Here is a 22,145-nt window from a genome sequence, read left to right on the forward strand (position 1 = left end):
TGTTTAGCTTTTTACAATTTGACCTTCTAGTCGATAGACTTTAGCATTCACCGTAGTTTGTGCGTTTGATGGATACTATTTTCTTACTACAACAAGAACCTCCAAAAATTTAGAAGTCCATCCAAATCTAATCTCAAATGAAAAAGAAAAGGAGACACATTTCATCATTCATTATAATAACAAGATGATTTGATTATGTGAGTAAAAAAAGGTTCTCAAAAGGGAAAAATTGTACAAGTCCATCTCCTGCTGTGTTCTCCTCCCCTTATTAAAGAAGAAAGACAAGAAGAAAATGAATTAAGGGAGAAAAGCCGAAGGCTGGGTGGGTGACGGTGAAAAGCTCTCTTTCAGATTCTGCAAAGGAAACTAAAACAAAGCAGAAGATTTCTGGTTCCGTTACATCTCAATAAAATAATTTTCAAAAGCCTGTTGCTGGCATCACCCAGCATATCACCTAAAATTATTAATTTTCATAATTATCAAGGAAAAAAATTAAGAGTAAAACTAAGCAGCAGATTCCTTGGCGATCTTCTCTGCCTTGGCGATCACTTCTTCAATACCTCCAACCATGTAGAATGATTGTTCAGGAAGATCGTCGTACTTTCCATCCAACACCCCCTATTCGTACAAAACAAGAACACAGCAGTTAGTTTGAGGCTTTGTTTGATAATGTATTGATTTTCGGTTTATAATTTCTAAAACTAACAATGGGTTTCTTTGATTTGTTATATGTACCTTTTCAATATTTAAGTAGGTTTTTGATAACTAAAAAGAAGTGGTTTTGTTTTTAGAATTTGACTATAAATTCAAGTGTTTACAAGAAAGATGAAATCCGGGGCAAAGGATTGAGCCTACAACGAGGTGTAATCTATCTTTGCAGGCATCCACACAAGTATGTTGATTGCATGATCAGGCATATTCCCCAGCACTAAAGTGTTGCTAATAGTTTTTACTTTTTAGGGACGTTTCTTGTTCATACTATGGAAAAACTAAATGAAAATTTTCAGCTACAAGAAAACTAAATTGGCACGTAAGACATGCAATATTCCCCTGCATGTATTGTTTCTGAAAAATACCTGGAAGCTGGCAATGCTCTCTTTCAACTCGACGTATTTTCCTGGAGCACCAGTGAACACTTCTGCAACATGGAAGGGCTGACTCAAGAACCTTTGGATCTTACGAGCACGAGCAACTGTCAACTTGTCATCTTCACTAAGCTCATCCATACCCAAAATGGCAATAATATCTTGCAAATTCTTGTAATTTTGAAGGACCTTCTGTACCCCACGAGCAGTGTTATAGTGATCCTCTCCCAAAATATGAGGAGAAAGCATTCGAGATGTAGAGTCCAATGGATCGACAGCAGGATAGATACCAAGCTCAGAGATCTGTTTACAGTAAAAGAATCAGATAAAGTAGAATATAACATATGAAACCATCTCAAAAATAAAACTAATTGCACCTGTCTTGACAACACAGTTGTGGCATCCAAGTGAGCAAATGTGGTAGCAGGAGCAGGATCTGTCAAGTCATCAGCAGGCACGTAGATAGCTTGAACTGAAGTGATAGAACCTTTCTTTGTGGTTGTGATACGCTCTTGAAGGCCTCCAAGATCCGTAGCCAAGGTTGGTTGGTAACCGACAGCAGATGGGATACGACCAAGCAAAGCAGACACTTCTGAGTTAGCCTGTTAGTCAAAAGAAGATGATAAGTTGTAAGAAGACAAGCCATTAATGTGAATCTCAGTACAATATCGCCACAGCACGGCCTTGACAAAACAACCCATTTATAAGAAGCTCCGGGCACAAACTTACCTGGGTAAAACGAAAGATGTTGTCAATGAAGAGAAGCACATCTTGCCCTTCAGCGTCACGGAAGTGCTCAGCCACAGTTAGTCCAGTAAGACCAACACGAGCACGAGCACCCGGGGGCTCGTTCATTTGACCATAGACAAGGGCACATTTGCTTTCGGCCTAATAATGTAAAAGCACAGTTACTCATTTTGGTATGAAAAAATTCATGATAAAGCCAGAGGTATTGAAGAAGAGGGGAAAAAAGTTTCTGGTACCTGTTGGTCACCTAGCTTAATGACACCACTTTCAATCATTTCTCTGTACAAGTCATTGCCTTCACGAGTCCGTTCCCCAACACCAGCAAACACAGAAAACCCACCTGATAAAGGAAGAAAGTTAAGATTTAAACACAATAATAATTGTAGTAGTAAACCCTTTATGAGAAGTATTTCATAAAACTAACCATGAGCTTTAGCTACGTTATTAATAAGTTCCATAATCAGAACAGTCTTTCCAACACCAGCACCACCAAACAGCCCAATCTTTCCTCCTCTTTGATATGGTGCAAGAAGGTCAACAACCTATAACCAAAAACACGGTATGCGTTTGACTTACATTGGACATGTGCCACAGTTCATTTCATCTAAGTATAAAACACTCATTCTGATTTCATTATTGTACCTTGATACCAGTGACAAGAATTTGCTGTTCCGTTGCCTGGTCAACAAATGCTGGAGCTTCTCTATGAATTGGTAGGTAGTGATCCGTCTCTGTTAAACACAACATAGTTATGAATCTTATATGCCAAACTCAAATAAACATTTATAATTGCTTGCGGGATTTCAAGATTACTCACTAAGATCGCCTCTCTCGTCAATGGGTTCTCCAATGACATTTATGATACGGCCAAGTGTTGCCCTACCAACAGGCACCTGTCAAGTTCATAAAAAAAAAATTTAAAAAAATCACATGAAATATGGTGAAAAAAGTTGGGTAAAAACGTAGATAATTAAGAAACAAATTGTCCAAAAGGCAAAGCAAAACGTCGTATGAGATAAGAAATAGGAGCTGAACATAATAAAACGCATGATGTCTTGATCAATGGAAAAACCAATCAAACTCAAGAACGTGCATCAGCTGCAGCAGTCAACAGACATGTACACAAGTAGATGATCACACAATACTAATTCGCCACTTGATAAAAAATGGAACAGGACTAGAGAAGCCTTTCTTCATACTGACGTTATCATAACAACTGGAAATCAGTCGATCACAAATTAGTCATAACTGAATTACTGATTTCTAACTCCTAAAACAATCGTCCACATCAACTCATCCTGCAAAAAAATTCCTACACAAATCTTACATTGGGTATAGATTAACAAAGGGATCTGAGGATAACGCTGATCACCAACTTCACGTCATGTGAAAGAGAAATTCATCTCCGTTTCATTCATACAAACACCAATATAACGCACAACGAAAAGTCAAAACTTGAATAAACAACAAAAAAAAAAACCCCCATTCAACTAATCAAATCATTAACGATTAAGCAAATACGAAAACTCACAGTGATAGGAGAACCAGTATTGAGCACACGCCGTCCTCTAACAAGCCCTTCAGTCCCATCCATAGCAATAGTCCGAACCATATTCTCTCCCAAATGCTGAGCAACCTCAAGCACTAAACGGATCGAGTGGTCAAGCACCTCAAGAGCCGTCAAGATAGGCGGCAATCCTTCATCGAATCTAACATCGACAACAGCACCGATCACTTGACACACCTGTCCAATCGCACCAGCACCAGTAAACTCATCGGTGATCTTCCCTCCCGTCCCAGCATCTTTGGCCGGAGGAGGCGGTGATGGAGGCGCAGCCGCCGCAGCAGAAGTTGCATACTCAGCTACGCGAGAGAGAATATACCCGCAAGGAGAAGCCCGTGAGGTTGTAGACGGAGAAATCCTCGGATTGGGATTAGAAAAAGGAGATCTAGAGGAAGCTCTCCGGGCGGAGGATCTGAGAAATGAGGAGAGAAGTCTGCGTGAAGCCATAGCTAGGGCTTCAGGAGAGTTGAGGAGTGAGAAAGAAAACGGGGGAAAAAGAGAAAGAGAGTTTCAAGGCTTTGATCGACTCCCTGGCTTTATGCTGTTACGCTAATTTTTGGAATATTAATTATTGGTTTTTATTTTATTTTATTTTATTTTATTACTTTTTACTTTTTCTTTTTTCCTTTTTCGCGGTAAATTTGCCTCTTTATATGAATCAGCCCTTTTACCAGAAAAATACGGATAATACTGAAACGGTGTCGTTTTAATGTGTTTTTGTGTCCCTTTCGTTTTCTTCTTTAATTCTTTTTTTTCATCTTTCCTTTTATTTCGCTTTTTCCCCGTTTGAATTGGGGTTACGTTTACAGGATGACGTGTCGGTTTCTTTTTCCTCTAAACTAGGAAATGAAAGTCAAAATTCTTACTGGACTGTATTATTGGCCCAATGGGCTTTGGTTTTGTCCCCATTTTCATGGACAAAACTCACGTGGGCTTTTATTTGTTTAGCCCAGTTAATACGTCCTATGTAACCATATGTAAATGTACATACAAAGTTTCCTAAGAATAATTCTCGGAGAGGTTCGAGAACCGTGACTTGTGAGTCATAAAAGTGGTTCCCTCCTCCGGTGGATTTTGGAAGCTCCATGATGATGCCTCTTGGTATAGCCAAAAAGAATAGGTGGTTTGTATTTAACTATAGAGGACTTCCTACTTACGTCAAATAAAACCGGCTCTTTAAAACTTTAGGAGGTGGGTTGTAGACCTTGATTATGGAATGAAAAACATGATTATTGTCTTGCTGGTTCTTAATGCGGGTTGAGGTGACATTCGTTTTTTGTTGTTGTGTAATTTTGTTGTTCGAATTCTAACATGCTATATATATATATATGCATAACTAAATTTTGTTGTGCAACGTTATTCTTTCTTCAATGTCAAAAATTTTGTTGACTCTCAAATTCCCACGTGTTGTTCTTAATGAAAATTATGTCGGTATGTTTGATTAATCATATTGAAGTTTTTTTTTTTCCAATAAACTTTCTTTAGTATATAAAAGATGTGAAATGCATTTGTTTGATTAATCGTTTTTCTATGTGCAACCGGGAGTAAGAGATTTAAACTATGGTTAGTTGAGTTTTTTTGGCTAGTTTTGTCATGGACAAATTAAATCCATCTCCAACAAAAGTTCAATCAAAACTAATGACATCAATTAGTCATTACTTTTTGATCTTACATGAACACTTTGTATTTGAAAATGATGTAAGGATCAAAATTAACCAAAAAAATCAAAATAAAAATCATAATGAACATTGAATAATATATGAATACAAAATGAAACAAAGTACAAAATAGATGTCTATGAAAGTACGTGGTACTTTTTTAACTAAATCCAAACCAAATGCGTCTTCCATGAACTTACCATTAATCATTCATATATATAAAATCTATTTTGTTAGTAAAACGACGAAAAAATACAATACAAGTTTTGTTTGTTTTGTTTTTTAGTACTAGAATTATACAAGCTCGACTTTCTTTTTTTATACTAATTTTATTGATCATTATTTGAGTAGAAAAAATGCACAATTCAATAATATTCCATTTTTTTCACTCGATTCTATCCATTATTAAAAGATGTTGATGCGACGATTAACTAGAAATCATGTAAACGTCACGTGGAAAAATACACAATAATTAACTATGGGTTTGGCCCCTCGTATGAAATAGTCTGTAAAAAGTGTACTTTGGCATTTGATGATATAAAAGACTAAAGATACAAAAGTTATTAAGAGAAACAAACAAAACTAAAAGACAGGAAGAGGGAAGAGAAGTAGGGAAGAAGCCACCACTTATCCACAATTACCGCGTCTCAAACAAAAGGCTATAATTGCTGGCTTGATTCTACCTCGGCTTTTGTAAAGGAACGTATTTTGGAGCAGACATACATGTTTCAATATTCAGATATTTAGTAACCATTTAGTTCAAGAGTTATCACTGTTGTGTCGTGTTATGGTAATCCAATCATGTTCCCTTTGTCTCCTTCTTCTAAAACCTTTTTCAACTTCCATAAAATTACATTTTTAAACATTTCTCGAAACACATTTTATAATAAAACTATATTATAATAATACTAATCCTGCATAATTCAACTCTTTCCCAAACGGTCCCTTAAGTATTTTACAACGTCTATATAAAGAGTATTAAAAGAGTTTTGGTTGTTCTCACTTTACTTTGGTTTTCATGTTCTTGTATTTTCGTTTAATTTTTTGTTCTTTTTTTTATTATTATTATAAGCATATTAATCCTCGTTTAAATTATATGATTAAAATAGATAGTCAACCATGTATGTTATTATTTTTATTATATTGTAATTCTTATTGTTTTTAACCAAATGTTTAAATTTATATTTATTTTATAGAAAAATAAAGCTTAAATTATGATCTATTGTTTTATGAGAAACATATAAAATTAAGAAAAGTAATATAGATTGTGTCGATTTAAAATAAAGTTCAAATTGATAGTAACAAATTAATAATATGTTATATAAGTTCAAATTATATCAAATTAATTGTAAATTTATAAATAGTCATAAGAATGTTTTTGGAATATTTTGTAAATTTACGATACTCTCGAGTAAAAATTATCCGAAACAAACACGGTATAATCAAAATATTCTCATATATCTACAAAAATATTTCAACAAAAAAAAACTTGATAATTTAAAATATGTCATATATCTATAATTTTGAACATCTAAGATTCTAGTTATCTACATTTAAAAAACACAAACGCCTTAAGGTGTTTCAATTCAGTTGTTTGGGATGATGGATTGGTATCATATATTAGAGTCATTGTTCTTATCAAAAAACGGTGAAGTCTATGCTTGCTACAGATAATAATTTCTCTACAACAAGTTGTTTGTTGAGCTTGGCATAAGTCATAGCTCGCCATGTTTCATGGATTGTCTACGGCAATCGAAATCGATATTTTGTCTCCGACAATATGACATTGACTACAAAATTATTAGAAATTTTTTGGTTGGAAACAGTAGATACTCGAAAAAACCCAAGATTTTAATGGTGTCATTCAAGATTATCATAGTCGTGGCATTGTTTATGATTTCCTCTGAATGACCAATCGTAGGAGCATACGAATTAATAACTATTACCTCATATAATTTTTAGCTTTTGATCGTAGCTTGAACACCACTTTTCATAAGTTGATTAGTCTATTATATTTTTATTTCTTGTGTTTTATTGTTATTGTTTGGTTTTTTTTTTTGTACTAAAGAAACAAAGGGCTTAAATCTCAATATTTTTCAGAGGGAACATATAAACATTCCTTTGGCTTTTGTTGTTTATTTTTCTTAAATCAATGAGAATAAAAATATTACATAAGAGAAAAAAAAAAGATGGAGAGAGAGAAGAAAAGGAGCCACCAAGCTTTAAATAAATGAGAATATTTATAGTATTTCATAGCATCTATTTCCATTCATACTATAAGTTCCTTTAATAATTAAAATGATGACTTATAGAGACATTGACACATATCCATAAATTCAATCTTATAGACTATTGGTTTATAATTTAATATATGTTGAACTTATCAAGTACTACGTCATACTAAATATATCTTTTATATATTACACTCATTGTTTGTTTTAAGTTAATCACGTCAGATTATCGTGAGATTCATGAATTAAATATTTTTATACTATCATAATTTATTACTAGCTAGATTATCACGATTATATTTTAAAAATCGTATTGTTCAATAAATATTATGAATACGTACAACTTTTTTTAAAAAATATCTTTTTGTCTTTAACTTTTGAATTTAGATTATATTTTGTTTTAATTTAATTCTTAAATATCGAAATGTTACAATTTTACTTTTAATAAGATTTGAGGTTTGTTTTAATTTAGTTCATATAATTCAATATTTTATCTTTACCGATATGACGTGAATATTTATTAATCGATTTAAAGTAATTCTCATAGTAAAATTCAATTAATTATAATTCGTTTAATTATTTTAAATTTATCCATACAAACAAAAATAAAAACTTGGTAAAATGAAAAATATAAATATTAAAATTTAGAGATTAAATTAAATTAAAATATAAATATTAATAATAAAATTGTAATATTTTAAAATAAAAGGAAACGTGTAATATTTTACAATCTAACATCTAAATGGTAACAACGTTGAAATATTGAGAGCCAAAATGTACATTTCTATTTTAGTAAATGAGTACAAATTTGTTTTATACAAAATAAGATAGTATGGTGCATGACATAAATGCAACCCGAATAAATGCCTTTCATTTCACGACATATATTTATCTCGTTGGTCATCAATCATCAACGTCACTTCCAAACTATTTTATGTTTTATTTTTAAGAAACAATTTTATTTATTCCTTTCAATACAATTTAATTAAAGTTTGAATGAATAAATTCAAGTGAAAACATAGAAATTATGATTGAACCAATAACCAAAACAATATATTAACAAATAAAATCTCCATATAATAAAATGAATCTCTATAGAATATTTTGTTATATTCCTAATTTTGATGAACATTTGTCGTTTTAAAAATAGATATTTTTAATCTAAATATTTATAAAAATAGTCTTAAGTTTTTAAAAATATATTAAAATTGTTTTAAAATTAATTTTATGATTTTATTTTAAATAATGATATTACATTTTAAATTAGAAAAACAATCCATTTTTATTGGGAAAAAAAGCACATATTTATAAAAAACTAAAGGGAGAAAAAAACACATGTGAAACAAAAAAACAATAATAGTAATAAAAAAGAGAGGAAGAAACGACGAAAAATAAGAAGCCATACAACTTACGACTCTCTCATGGACAGGAAGAAAAGGAGAATTTGAATGTGTGAGCTCCTCACCCGCTGAGTCGAGGGACCGCGGTGGAATTTGAGAATCAATCCATTGGAATCCATGGAGAACAGGAATGATTGCTCCATGGAAGAGACTTTACTGGCCAAGCAGAAGGAAAATAATCTCTCTTCAACTTCTACAGGTGTTTACTTGGAAGAGATGAGGAGAGTTGGATTCTTGGCCGCGCCGTTGGTAATCGTCACTTTCTCTCAGTTTATGTTGCAGATTATTACGATGATGATGGTCGGTCATCTCGGTGCTCTTGCACTCTCTAGCACCGCCATAGCCGTTTCCATTTCTGCAGTTACAGGCTTCAGCGTTCTCGTAAGTAGTGATTTAAGATACTTTTGTACCTTTTCCCCCTTTCTTCAGAGCAAGGTTTAATCTCACGAATCTCGTCACCTAAAGTAAATCCGTTCGTGTGCGTTTCGTGTTTCTTCGAGAATAATTGCATTTTTGTCTAGTTTAGTTATTATTTCTTTTCCAAAAGGATGGATTATATTTTGGTTGCTTTAGTCTAATTTCGTTGACTTGAAGAGTTATTTTCGATGTGGATGGGAAATCATATTGAATTATCATGAGGTAGAAATAATCCTATTGAACTTTTATCATAACTCTAGTTTATACTGGATCTGCTAAACGTTTTAAGTTTTGAAACGTAACGGTGACTAAATTGGACAGAAAATGAACCATGGAGCAAAGTTAATTTCATAGCTAGGGATGCTCACTGGTGTTTTTGAACTGTAATCTCGTGAGGATATTGATGCCATTTTGTTTCTCTGTTCCATTTTCATTCAAGGTTGGATTAAACCATTATTATTGTTTCTTATGTTGGCATAAATTCAGGAAAGAACTATGAAATTCCAAGTATATCTAAGGCTATTGAAAAACGGTGTCCTAATGCTAATATTTAGACTCAGGTTATGTACCTAAAGAAAAGCTATTCAAGTTCAAATACAATTTTCTGAGTCAAGTAACTATACTAAATTCTTTGTTCGGGTTCCAATAATTGGCTGGATTTTCACCTTGGTGCAAAACAGTTAGGTTTGTCCAGTGCCCTCGAAACTCTATGCGGACAAGCTTATGGAGCTCAGCAGTATCAAAAAGTTGGAATTCAGACTTACACTGCTATATTTTGCATCTTCTTAATTTGCTTTCCTCTGTCCCTAGTTTGGCTTTTCTTGGAAAAACTACTTCTATTTGTTGGTCAAGATCCTCTGATTTCGCATGAAGCTGGGAAATTCATTGTTTGGCTGATTCCTGGGCTCTTTGCTTGTGCATTTCTCCAACCACTTGTGAGATATTTCCAGGCACAAAGCTTAGTAATTCCCATGGTCATTTTCTCTTGCATCACTCTCTGCTTCCACATACCAATCTGTTGGTTCATGGTGTACAAGACTGGACTTAGAAATCTGGGAGGAGCATTATCTATGAGTTTTTCATACTGGCTGAATGTGATTTTGCTTGCATTATACATGAAATTCTCGCCTAAATGTGAGAAAACTCGTGGAGTTATTTCTATGGAGCTGTTTCAAGGAATTCGAGACTTCTTTAGCTTGGCAGTTCCTTCTGCGGTGATGGTTTGGTGATTTACCTGTATCTTTTATTCTATATGTATATTTTTAAAATCATGAACTGTGGCATCTTATTGCTTTGAACAATTTTTTAAAGCGTTGAAAATAATAGTTCAATATTTATCTTTGTAGCCTTGAATGGTGGTCATTTGAGCTGATTATCTTACTATCAGGGCTACTGCCGAATCCAGAGCTTGAAACTTCAGTTTTATCTGTTTGGTATGTCAGCTCTATCTCATAAAGAACTCAGAAATATTTCTAAATTTATTGTGCAAGCTTAGGGTACTAGATGGAAGGAAATTATATTAACAGTTAGATCTCCTTTGCAGTCTTCAGACAATTGCTTCCCTTTATTCAATAGCATATGGACTTGGTGCTGCAGGAAGGTATGTTCTAAGAGACGTGCACACATGCTTAACTTTTTGCACATCCACACTTCAGTTGATGAGATTTTCCATTACATGATGTTAATATCAAAGAAGAGGTCTTTTTACGTTTAGACTAGTTGAAAATTAGCATTCAACTTTCATAAGATATAGTAACAAGATAACTAATTTTAATGACTTAACTACATAATTATGTGTTTACATATCATGAAGTGAACCTCAGCAATTGATAGAATAATCACAGCAGAAGTATGGGAACTAGATTTTTATTCCTATGCTAAAATTATTTGCTTTAAGGTAAAACAGTATTCTCGTCTTGTTTCATGAGCGTTATATGATGTAATTCACATAAAATGGAAATAAAAGTTAGTTGCGATTTAGGTGTCGAAGCCTTTAAATTGGAGGTTCAGGATTTAATCTTATCAAAATAAAAACAAACACTAGCATTCAAAGTGATTTTAGATGTTCAATTTAGTAATTGTATTCTGCTCAAGCTTTTAAATTATCATAAATTGTAAATCATTTAAGATGTTGCCAACAAGTAGAGGAATCGATTCTTATTTAATTCATTTTATTAATTGCTGCTGTCACAGCACAAGAGTTTCCAATGAACTAGGTGCTGGGAATCCTCAGGCGGCTCGTCGAGCAACAAGGGTTGTTTTATTCCTCGCCATCTTGGAAACCTTAATATTGAGCACAACCCTTTTTGCCCTTCGCCACATCTTTGGTTATACTTTCAGCAATGAGAAGGATGTTGTGGATTACGTCGCCTCCATGGCACCTCTGATTTGCATATCCGTGCTATTGGACGGAATACAGGGAGTCCTTTCAGGTTAAACACCTCTGCTATGATCCAGAAAAACTAAACCGTTCTGTGAAAAATTTTCAAATACTAGATTATAAATGATATATCACTCATGTTAGTTTTACTGCTCCATAGTCTTTTTGAGTAGATATTGATTTAGGACAGTTTTGGATTGACTTTTCAGCTGCTTAAAAACAGCCAAACGTACCCTTAATTTTGGGCGACAATGACAACTTCCATCTTAAACAAGCAATAATAGACCCTGTAGAGACTTGGACAGCAAACGATCTAGTTCCACTAAATTATATTCATGTATATTTATTTTGAGTGCAATTTCTTGTGGAGCTGAAATGTCGTTTCTTCGACCAGGCATTGCTAGAGGGTGTGGATGGCAGCACCTTGGTGCATATGTAAACTTCGGGTCTTTCTATCTTTGTGGGATTCCAGTTGCTGCCCTTCTTGGTTTCTTGGTACATCTGAAAGGAAGAGGCCTTTGGATTGGCATACAAATTGGTGCTTTTGTGCAAGCCTCGTTGCTCTCTTTCATTACAAGTCGAATAAATTGGGAAGAACAGGTATGCTCTCTCTTACCAAACCATAATACTCTAATCAATCAAGCTTTTGTTTCTTTTAATTTTCTAACTCTAATTCTTAGATTTATGGCATCCATAAATAATAGTTTAAAAGGTCAAAATTATAATTTTTTCTTTATTAAATTTTTTCGATGTTAACTTGCCATCAAATTCCTCCTCTTTCTCTGTGGAGCATTTTTCTTTTGTTCCGTGGATCTAAAACGGGCTATTTCTCTAACTAGACCTACAACCATCAATCTTAGTGGGCTTTTAAAAACAAGAACAAAATCAAGGCCCAAAAGAAGACTGTTTTGATCCAAACCGAGTATTTCGGCCCACTATTTGTAACTATTATTATACTTTATAAAAGAAGAAAGTATTTTAATGTCAAATATTTAAAAGAAAAATTGAAGGAGAAGGAAGAAGTCTGTATTTGTAAGATAATGACAATTACGGTAAATGTGCTTCCTCGTGTTCGAACCGAGGTGTTAATGTGACCCTTGTAAGGGTACCAAACCTGGCAACTGGCAGGGCAATCCCCTTGAAATTCTAAATTTGTCGAAATTCGAGACAATTTTTTAATACGAACAATAAAAAGTATTTTTTTGTTTATTTATTTATTATAATTATTATTCTTTGAATATTGTAAGTTTTGGAACTTAGTGTAAATATGTAAGTTCCAAAACTTATTAGAAAAATGTTAGTCTTAAAGAAAGATGACCTTCAGGGTTAAATTTAAGACTATATTTAATTGGGTTAAATTTAAGACTATATTTAATTATAATGGATAACAATTTTAGTGTTGATAACTAAGTGATTAGCAACATTTTAAAAAGTTGTATATATATATAGTTAGAAAGAATCCTATAGTCTATTAGGGTATGTTTGGGGTGAGGTTTTAGGAGGAAAAGGATTAGGAAATTGGGCCAAACCGTGTTTGGCCCAAGGGTTATGATAAAGGGGATTAGGATATCCTAATCCCTAAATAACCCTATCTTATCCTATTTTTACTTTTTTACAACCCTACATTACCCTACCCAAACAATCCAATCAAAAATTTATTATTGTTTTTTAAATTACTACAATCATAACTCTTCTCCCAAACACATATTACCATAACACTACTATCATAATCCCTCCTCCAAACACATACCATCATAACACTACCTTTCATATTTTCTCTCCCAAACACATATTACCATAACACTACCAATAATAATCTATTCCCCAAACACATATTATCATAACACTAGGATTATCATAATCCTAGGATTATTATAATCCTTTTCCTCCATAACTCTTTCCTTCCCCCAAACACACCCTTAGTGATTTGGTAATATGTGTAATATGATTTATCAGTAATGGACAAACAAATTTTGTTGTATTTACAATTTCTTAAAATTTTGTTATATATGTTAATACTTTGAATCTAATTGTTATATTTTCAAATGCTTCTTTATAATATGTCATAACTGATGTGGTACAAAAATAAGAGAATTGCTCTTTATCAACTTTAGGGTCGCTGAGTTTGATTCTCAACCAAAAGTGTTATTTCCCTCAAAACAAAATACAAAATATTTGATTCTTTCTGTTGAAGTTGATTGTTTTTATTAAATGTTATAATAACTAAATTACAAATGGAATTGTTTTAAATGACAATGTATACATCCATGCAAATCCATTATATCTCTACGTAGATGTCATCTATTCATTTATCTGTTAATAAATATTAGATGTGGAATATTATCATCATTGTTGACAAAATGGAGGATTGAATCTCTAGTTTTGTAGTTGATAGTATACGTTTATGTCACTTCAAGTATGTTTATGAATGTCGTCTATTCATTTATCTGTTAATGAATATTAGATGTGGATTATTATCATTATTGTTGACAAAATGTGAGGATTGAATCTCTAGTTTTGTAGTTGATAGTATACGTTTATGGATGTCGTCTATTCATTTCTCTGTTAATGAATATTAGATGTGGATTATTATCATTATTGTTGACAAAATGTGAGGATTGAATCTCTAGTTTTGTAGTTGATAGTATACGTTTATGTCATTTCAAGTATGCTTATGTTGGCGATCATTATCACCAGCCGTGTTCTTATATTGTTTATTGTATGGTATGTATATCGATTAAAGATGCGTGTGTATGTTGGATGCATTTTTTTTATGATTACAATCTTATATATGTATTTCATTACATCTGCAGGCGAGAATGGCTAGTGAGAGGCTTTTGATTTCGGAGGTCAATTATTCGGAAGGTTATTGATTTATATGAATGGAGCAAACGGATCCTTTTCTAATATCGAGGATTTGATTATTCTCAAAGTAAAATATTTAAGTCTGGGATTTTGGTCAAGACATTCATGCTTCAAGGTTCTAAGTTTTGTAAGAGAAATTATAGTACTTATCATTTATTAATATAATTATTACTCGAGAAATCTTCAGGCAAAGAAGGGCTGGTGGGAGTGGTTGGCTGCACATCTTCCCCAAAGCCAATGTAGAATAATATTACAAAGGTAATTATTTGAATTAATTATTATTACTTTAAAAAAAAGTTTAAATTACGTGTAGTTAACCTGTGAGCTTTGAATTTACCAAACGAGTTTTCAAACTTTAAAGAGTATTTAAAGAGTATTAAATAGTGTAACTGAGCTTTCAATTTTATCTCAGTCAACAAGCAACTTGTGAAGAGTCCACCCTCACTTTATATGTGAGGTCTTATTTTATATTAAATTTGGCTATTTCCAAATGAATTATTTTACTCTCCTTTCTCCACCTTCTATGATCTCTACTTGAAGGATGAATTCCATTCATTGGTGAATTAAAGTCACTCAATTAATTAATCACTCTGTTCAATTAGTCAATATTTTTTGTATTAATTACTTTCCTTTATTAGCATGTATAAAGATAATTCCATCTTGGTAGGTTATCGCTTTCATTAATTACTCTACTTTATTTATTTAAATAGCATTTACAGATTATTTATTTCACATGTGTGTATGTTTACCTATTGTTATTTATGAGCCGCTTAAGTATGCTATTTGGTCTACTTTTGCATTTCTCTTTTCTAGCTTGTTTCTATCATTTGGTTCGTAGTTATTATTTTATTGAGATATAAATATTAAAAATTTAAGATTTATTTTATTAAATAATTCATGTTTATATTGGATTATGCAAAATAATAATTTCGAAAAAACATTGTTTAAAAATAATTAGTATTTAAAAGTTCAATTTAAATTCACCAATCTTGTATATATAAACTAAAGTTAATTAATTAATTACTTAATTAGAGTTATAACTAAAATGAAATAAATGAATAATTTTATACTAACATAATTCAATTATTTAATTAGATTACTAAAAGATTTAGTTAAATATAGAATAATTATAATATAAACAATGAATTATATATTAAATAGTTAAAAATGAGGTGTTAGTCGTCTAAATAATATATTTAAATATAGATAGTCACTTAAAAATTAATAAAAAATTAATAAATCATTTTTAAATATAACAAAATAAATAAAGAATTATAAATATGCAATCACAGTAAACTACTATTTACCTCTATAGTAATTATATCATTTTAAAATGGTAAGTGGGTTATAAGAATAGAGTTTTGCGACCATAAAATGTCAACCACCTCGCAAACTTTCAAATAAATAATATTTATTTAAATCCCCACTTTTTTGTGTGGTTGAACTAAAAATATTGCAAAGATACGTATGACATCTATCACAAATACTATAATAACAAAAAAAGAAGATATTTAAATAAATATATATATATATGTATGTATGTATGTATGTATATATGTATGTATGTATATATGTATGTATGTATGTATGTATGTATCAATGTATATATGTATCTATGTATGTATGTGTGTATATGTATATATATATGTATGTATTTATTTATTTATTTGACAAAATATTTATATATCACACAAACTATAGAAAAACCAACTCTTTACCTACTGAAATCGATATTTAATTTTGATGGTAAATTTATAGCTGCAACTTTTAAAAGGAGCGTTTGCAAAAATAACAAAAAAAATTATGATAATAGGCTCCGTATTACTATATTTTATAAATTGCAAAAATAACAAATTTAAAAGCGGACTATCTTCTGATAGCTCTTTAATAGTCATTTGATATATCTAATTACTTGTCGTATTTGTAATATGTATAGAATTTTTTTTTTCTAAATTTTTGATGTAATTTCTCTTTTTATAAAATGTGGAGGTATTTTTAAAAGTTCTTTCCCCTTACGTGGGCCTTCAGAGTTTAAAATGGAGAGGTCATTTTTTCTTATATCATATTATTACGTATATATCATTGATACAAACTGTAGTTTATGACTGAATTATTTTGCTTCTCAAGTATCAAATCTCCACCTAATTATTTTGAGGTTGATGATATAATTTATTTCAATTGAATTGTATTATTTTATATGACCCTATTTTGTATGTTTTTATGATATTTTGTGTTATATAAATTGAGCAGACATATCTATTTCTATTTCTAAGTAATGACAATTTGATTTTCTTAATTATTCTTTTCCTAATCAAATATTGATCAAGTTTGAGATTTTGATTAAGACTTTAAGTTTTGTTAGAAAGAATTTCAAAATTCTATTCTTTATTGAGATAGGTGGGAGTGGTTGGTTGCACATCTACCACAAATGGATGTAGAACATAACAATCACAAAAGTAATTCTTAAATTAATAGTAATTACATTTAAATTTAAAAAACACATAAATCACACTACACAAATATTTATAAAATATAACAAAATTTAAGTTCTATTAATAATAGACGTCAATAGATTTTTATCAACTTTTAACGGACATCAATAAAATATGAAATTTGGTTGTATAACTTGTATTTAAGAGGTAAGTAATTACGTATTAAATAGATATTATGAATCAAATTATTTTCTTTTTGTTGTTGTGACTAAGGGCATGTTACTTATTCACTAAATTAGTTGAGAGATAAAAATAATTTTGGTCTTTTTTTTTCCTTTAAGAACAAGCAACATACGTAAATGTGTACTCTTTCATTTATGTGAATTTATTATATATATATATATATAGTTAATTTAATTTGGTGGTTGGTTAATTATTAATTGATGTTATCCTTTTTCAAAGGAAAATTTATTTATATTATGTCCTTTTAAGGATGCAATTTCTTTCAAAAGTACACTAAAGTGATCTCAATGTTTTCTTCATTAATTACTCTATTATATTTCTCTTCTCTTCACATGAAAAATAATTTCTAATTTTCTATATTTGTTTACTATACCCACTTTTGATATAAATAACTTTCACCGATCGACTAAATCCACGTAATTTGATTATACGATCTTATCTTCTTTAATTGCTTTTATTTATTTCGTAATTATCATGTACATATCATTTTTAATATATATATGGACGAAAATCACGAATACGTTTACCTACTCCAACAAATGTAGAAACACGTTAATTTTATGGGTTTTTACTAATATACCTATTTTTCCTACAAGTTGGTCATCCGAGACTAAAATATCTATTACTTTTATCTTCTGGTTCAAAAATAGATGTTTTAACTTTCTGGATAAAAACATTCAATCGACGTTTTCAACCAAAGTAATAAGAATTATACCTAATGCGATTTTAAATAGTTGAGCTCTAATCATTTCAATTAAGTTGAACGATGAATATTTCAATAAATAAAACTAGAGAATTTTCGAACTATATTTTGATGTTTTTAGATTCATTAAGATCAACAAGTACGTGGTTATTACGATTTGTATTATATTTTTAAAAATTGTTTTCAAATTTTCATTTCTAAATAATACAAAATCTAAAATACAAATAAATTAACAACTAAGAGATCTATGTATAAAATTTTCGGCCTATTACACTCAAATACATATTTATTTTATTATCATTTAACTTAAAAATTAAAAACCGTGGATGTAGGAAAAAAGTCAACCCACTCTAAAATACTCGTTTGATGTATGAGGTTTGAGTTTAATATCTATTTGATTTCTGAAGTTTTAAAAAAAACGAACATTTTAGTCCCTAAGATTTGAGAAATAATTTTTCTCTAAAAAAAAACGATATGACCATTAAATATGATTAATTTGGCAAAAATATTATAATATTATTTTCTTATGATGTGACATCAATTTTTCTTCCATTCTCTCTCGTCCTCTCATGATAACATTTATCATTTTTTTTTTCCGTTAATCAACTAATGGTTTAAATAAGTACTTTAAGAACCATTAAAACTATTTCTCAAACTTTGGGACTAAAGTGTTAATTTTAAAATAAAATAGACATCGACTCTAAATTTTAGAGACAAAAAATACATTTTGCTTTCTCTTTTAAAAACGATGAGTGCAACACAAGATGGAAACTTAAAACTTCAAAAACATCACTTCAAATGCCATCAACCATATCCAACCAATATCAATTATCTATAAATATTTGATGTAGACATAATAATATTTATCATAGTCTCCCACTCTTTGGTACAATTAAACAAACCACTGCTGTATATATATATATATATATATATATATATATATATATATATATATATATATATATATATTTGGAAACACAAATAAATGTGAGAAATTTAAATATATACATAAATATAATGACTTTGAAAGAAAGAGAAAAAAATTGTTAAATGTGATTGCACCGGATATCTCAACTAAAGTTGACCCCCTCTTGATGTAAAAGAAAATTCAAAATATTCATTAAATTATTTTTCTTTCAAAAATTGAAAGGCGTTCAATAAGATTTAAATCTTTTGTATGCTTCATCAATTCATTCTTTTGATATAATTGAATTATTAATTTATCGTTTTTATATAAATATTGATGAAAATATTGCTCATACTTTAATACGTCAACTTTGTCTTTCTACTTATTCTTATCCACGATTATGTTGGGTTTGATGAAACCATAGGCACATATTTATCATATCAATCACAGTTCATGACAAGTTTGTCTCATTTGTCACCTTGTATTAATTTTGGTACTAAAATTCCTCCAATAAAGTTCAAAAAGTCGTTCCCTTATCATATATATATATATGTCTCAATCAAAAATTTGAAACGCATTTCTACATTCTTCAATAGTACCCTATTAATTAGGGTAATTATAATAGGTAGCAATTTTTAGAATAATTATTAAGTATATAGCAATATTTTAAAAAAATTACAAATATAGCAAAATCTATCGGTGATAGGCTTCTATCGTTGATAAATTCTTATGGTTTATCAGTGATAGACCAACATTTACTACATAGTCTATCAATGATAGACTCCTATCATTGATAGATTTTGACAGATTTTGCTATATTTGCAATTTTTCTAAAATGTTGTTATATACTTAATTATTTTGAATATAATTGCTACATTTGCAACTATCCCTATTAATTATCACTACCAACAAACTTCTTCGTCTTGGACCCCGCCTTTCAGTCCCATTGGAATTTGGATTAAATGTGAAAACTTTGTTGTACTTTTACAGTTGTATTTGGGTTGGTTGTACTCGTAAATTCATACTTATTTTGTCTACATATGTCATCTAATTTTGTAAAGCTATCTTTCGTCATACTTCCAATAATCATTATTACAATTCCACGCAAGGAAGGACATTCGCTATCCAAACAAGTCTGCTATTTTATTTGACATATAATTCCATATATATATATACTTATTTTTTCCATCTAAATAAATCTTAAATTTAATATTCGATATAAGATTTTTTTGTTATTTTTTTAAAGTATTTTACCATCAAATTTTAAAAAAATAATTTCGAGGAACTAATTCAGATTTGTATTGAAAGATAATTGGGCAGAAAAAATTCATAATATATGAACTAATTCAAATTTAAATTGTGTGTTTGTAGCTTAATTTTTTTAAAATTTGTTCATAACACAGTTCGACAAATCTTACATGACTTATTTATAATTAATTTTTTTTATTGAATTTAGTAAAATTATAGCAGTAATCTTTGTTCTGTTGAAGTGAATATACTCTAAATTAACTTTAGAAAATAATGCTAAGATTTATTTAAACTTTTATACATTTGTGAACTCAAATAAAATAATTAAGGCTGTTGATTATATGAAAGTTTAAAAACCATATAGATTACACTAAGATTTTGATAAAGATGTATATATTATGATTTGTGAAGTTATTTTTTTTATTCTTATTATATTTACGTAAATTTGACGATCATTGTGACGATGGATTAGAATAATTTCTTATGGACAGAAAAAATATCATTTTCTAAAATTAATTTCTCTTAAAAAGATGATTTTTTTTTATCTATATATATACAAAGTATCTATTACATATTTATTATCTATATAAGTCATTATCACATTACAATATCTCAACAACGACAAGATCACGAGTCATTATCATATCTCCTTAAGTGATTTGTTTAAAAATTATAATTTTGTAATTAATTAAAAAATATATTTTAAATTTTATTAGTTGACTATTACTTATATATATATTGTGCCACTGGCACTATCATATAAATTGTGAATTGGAAAATGAATTTTTTTAGATAGTGTTACTATTGATTTTTTTTTCAATTATTGCTTAAATTATAAATACTTAATTTTAATAGAAATTGACTTATTTTTATTATTTTTAACCATTTCACACACTATAAATATAATAAGAGACTATTTATTTAATTATTTGTTTATTGAAATCTTCATTTAATATATACACTTACTTTCTACCCAATAATTTAAATAATCCTTGCCATTTTTTCCTCTCTCATGGAATATTAATATGGTTGCTTTCCCTTCTCTTCCTCCCAATCTTTATTGCATATTAATGGGTTTGTTTATAGTTGGTTGCGATCCAAAATGCATTATATTTCTGTATCTTTCTATATATATATATATATTTATAAAAGGATTAAGTAAAACTTTGAGGGCGGAGGAATTTGAATCGAGGAATTTTTGGTTACGGGAGATGAACTCGTGTTAAAAAGAGAAACTTGCCACGTGAAAAATTTATGAATTATATATGCAACTTTGAACGTAGCTAAAGTACTACTTTTAAATTGTGCCACTAGTATGTGTAAGATAGTCAGTTGCAATTCAAAATTAATTTATTTGTGTGTCGATTTTTTTTTATTTTTTGAAAAAAATGTCTTATTAAGTATAATTTAAGGGTGGGGAAATTTGAATATTTCAGTGTTCATTTCGTAATGTAATTACCAATCACGAGATTTGTGGTTTGGATTCCTTTTGTTCTCTATTGCATTTAGAAACAATCAAGATCACAACGAGATTACTAGCATTTACTTTCATTTCCATCGTTTGACTATACAAAATTTTCTTTTCTTTTGACAATTTATAGAGTGAGGAAAATTGAACCTCTAATTTCAAGATTGAACGATACAAGCGCGCATTATATATATCGATTAGAGCATGTTCATTTTAGAAAGGGAACACATGTTGATAGTTCTATATATATAAATATTCCCTAAAGTGTTAGTTTTCTACTATATTTAATAGTGTCACACGATGTTGATCAAAACTTGTCATAATCATAGTTGTACATGTATGCACATCTAAGGGCTCTTCTATTCGTAGACATTGTAGGTAAAGGTGGTTAATTTATTAAAGTTCGATTAAGAGATTGGAAAAAAGTGAATGAGTTTTAATTATCATTACAATCACTAGGATTTCCGAACTCTTATATCGTCCATCTATACAAATGATTAAAACATGACGTCAAAGTATATGCATAAATTAAATCATACACATTAGTATTAAACACATTATAGACTATAAATATTAAATGTGATGTGCAAGAATACAACACTCTAACTAAGAACATGGTTAAAAAAAAAACGTTTTAACAAATTCAACTTCGACGAATAGATGATTCACAACAAAACGTTTCATGTGAGTAATCCCCTTCGATGTCCTGTTTCGTCATAACGACTTCGAAACGATCTAACTATTTTGTACAATAAAAATAAAGTAACATTACGAAAACTAACTAAATTAAGAAGATA

The 22,145-nt window shown here is 30.0% G+C and overlaps 2 protein-coding genes across 2 annotated transcripts; one reads left to right on the forward strand and one right to left on the reverse strand.

The window, feature by feature from the left end:
• Positions 1–167: 167 nt before the first annotated feature.
• LOC103489329 (ATP synthase subunit beta, mitochondrial) lies at positions 168–3,962 on the reverse strand. Its single transcript, XM_008448455.2, has 9 exons — positions 3,364–3,962; positions 2,650–2,725; positions 2,475–2,563; positions 2,257–2,374; positions 2,069–2,172; positions 1,815–1,973; positions 1,463–1,687; positions 1,077–1,388; positions 168–618 (listed from the first exon to the last, which is right to left on the reverse strand). The coding sequence occupies exons 1-9, from the start codon at positions 3,841–3,843 to the stop codon at positions 505–507; spliced, it is 1,677 nt and encodes a 558-aa protein (XP_008446677.1). The 5' UTR covers positions 3,844–3,962; the 3' UTR covers positions 168–504.
• A 4,673-nt stretch (positions 3,963–8,635) lies between these two features.
• LOC103489328 (protein DETOXIFICATION 12-like) lies at positions 8,636–14,653 on the forward strand. The gene is made up of 7 exons (XM_008448454.3): positions 8,636–9,066; positions 9,783–10,327; positions 10,449–10,535; positions 10,646–10,702; positions 11,296–11,534; positions 11,877–12,082; positions 14,296–14,653. The coding sequence occupies exons 1-7, from the start codon at positions 8,803–8,805 to the stop codon at positions 14,353–14,355; spliced, it is 1,458 nt and encodes a 485-aa protein (XP_008446676.1). The 5' UTR covers positions 8,636–8,802; the 3' UTR covers positions 14,356–14,653.
• The last annotated feature ends 7,492 nt before the right edge of the window (positions 14,654–22,145 follow it).

The sequence above is a fragment of the Cucumis melo genome, chromosome 10 (genome assembly GCF_025177605.1).
Source record: "Cucumis melo cultivar AY chromosome 10, USDA_Cmelo_AY_1.0, whole genome shotgun sequence".
NCBI classification, from domain to species: domain Eukaryota; kingdom Viridiplantae; phylum Streptophyta; class Magnoliopsida; order Cucurbitales; family Cucurbitaceae; genus Cucumis; species Cucumis melo.

What these genes read in the sequence shown, in the direction of transcription:
- LOC103489328 (XM_008448454.3), top strand. Translation starts at nt 8,803, where the DNA reads ATGGAGAACAGGAATGATTGCTCCATGGAAGAGACTTTACTGGCCAAG. An exon ending in GGACTTGGTGCTGCAGGAAG is followed by an intron (nt 10,703 to 11,295) that starts GTATGTTCTAAG and finishes CTGCTGTCACAG; the next exon opens with CACAAGAGTTTCCAATGAAC. An exon ending in AATACAGGGAGTCCTTTCAG is followed by an intron (nt 11,535 to 11,876) that starts GTTAAACACCTC and finishes TTCTTCGACCAG; the next exon opens with GCATTGCTAGAGGGTGTGGA.
- LOC103489329 (XM_008448455.2), bottom strand. Translation starts at nt 3,843, where the DNA reads ATGGCTTCACGCAGACTTCTCTCCTCATTTCTCAGATCCTCCGCCCGG. An exon ending in TGACGAGAGAGGCGATCTTA is followed by an intron (nt 2,564 to 2,649) that starts GTGAGTAATCTT and finishes TGTGTTTAACAG; the next exon opens with AGACGGATCACTACCTACCA. An exon ending in TAACGTAGCTAAAGCTCATG is followed by an intron (nt 2,173 to 2,256) that starts GTTAGTTTTATG and finishes TTCCTTTATCAG; the next exon opens with GTGGGTTTTCTGTGTTTGCT.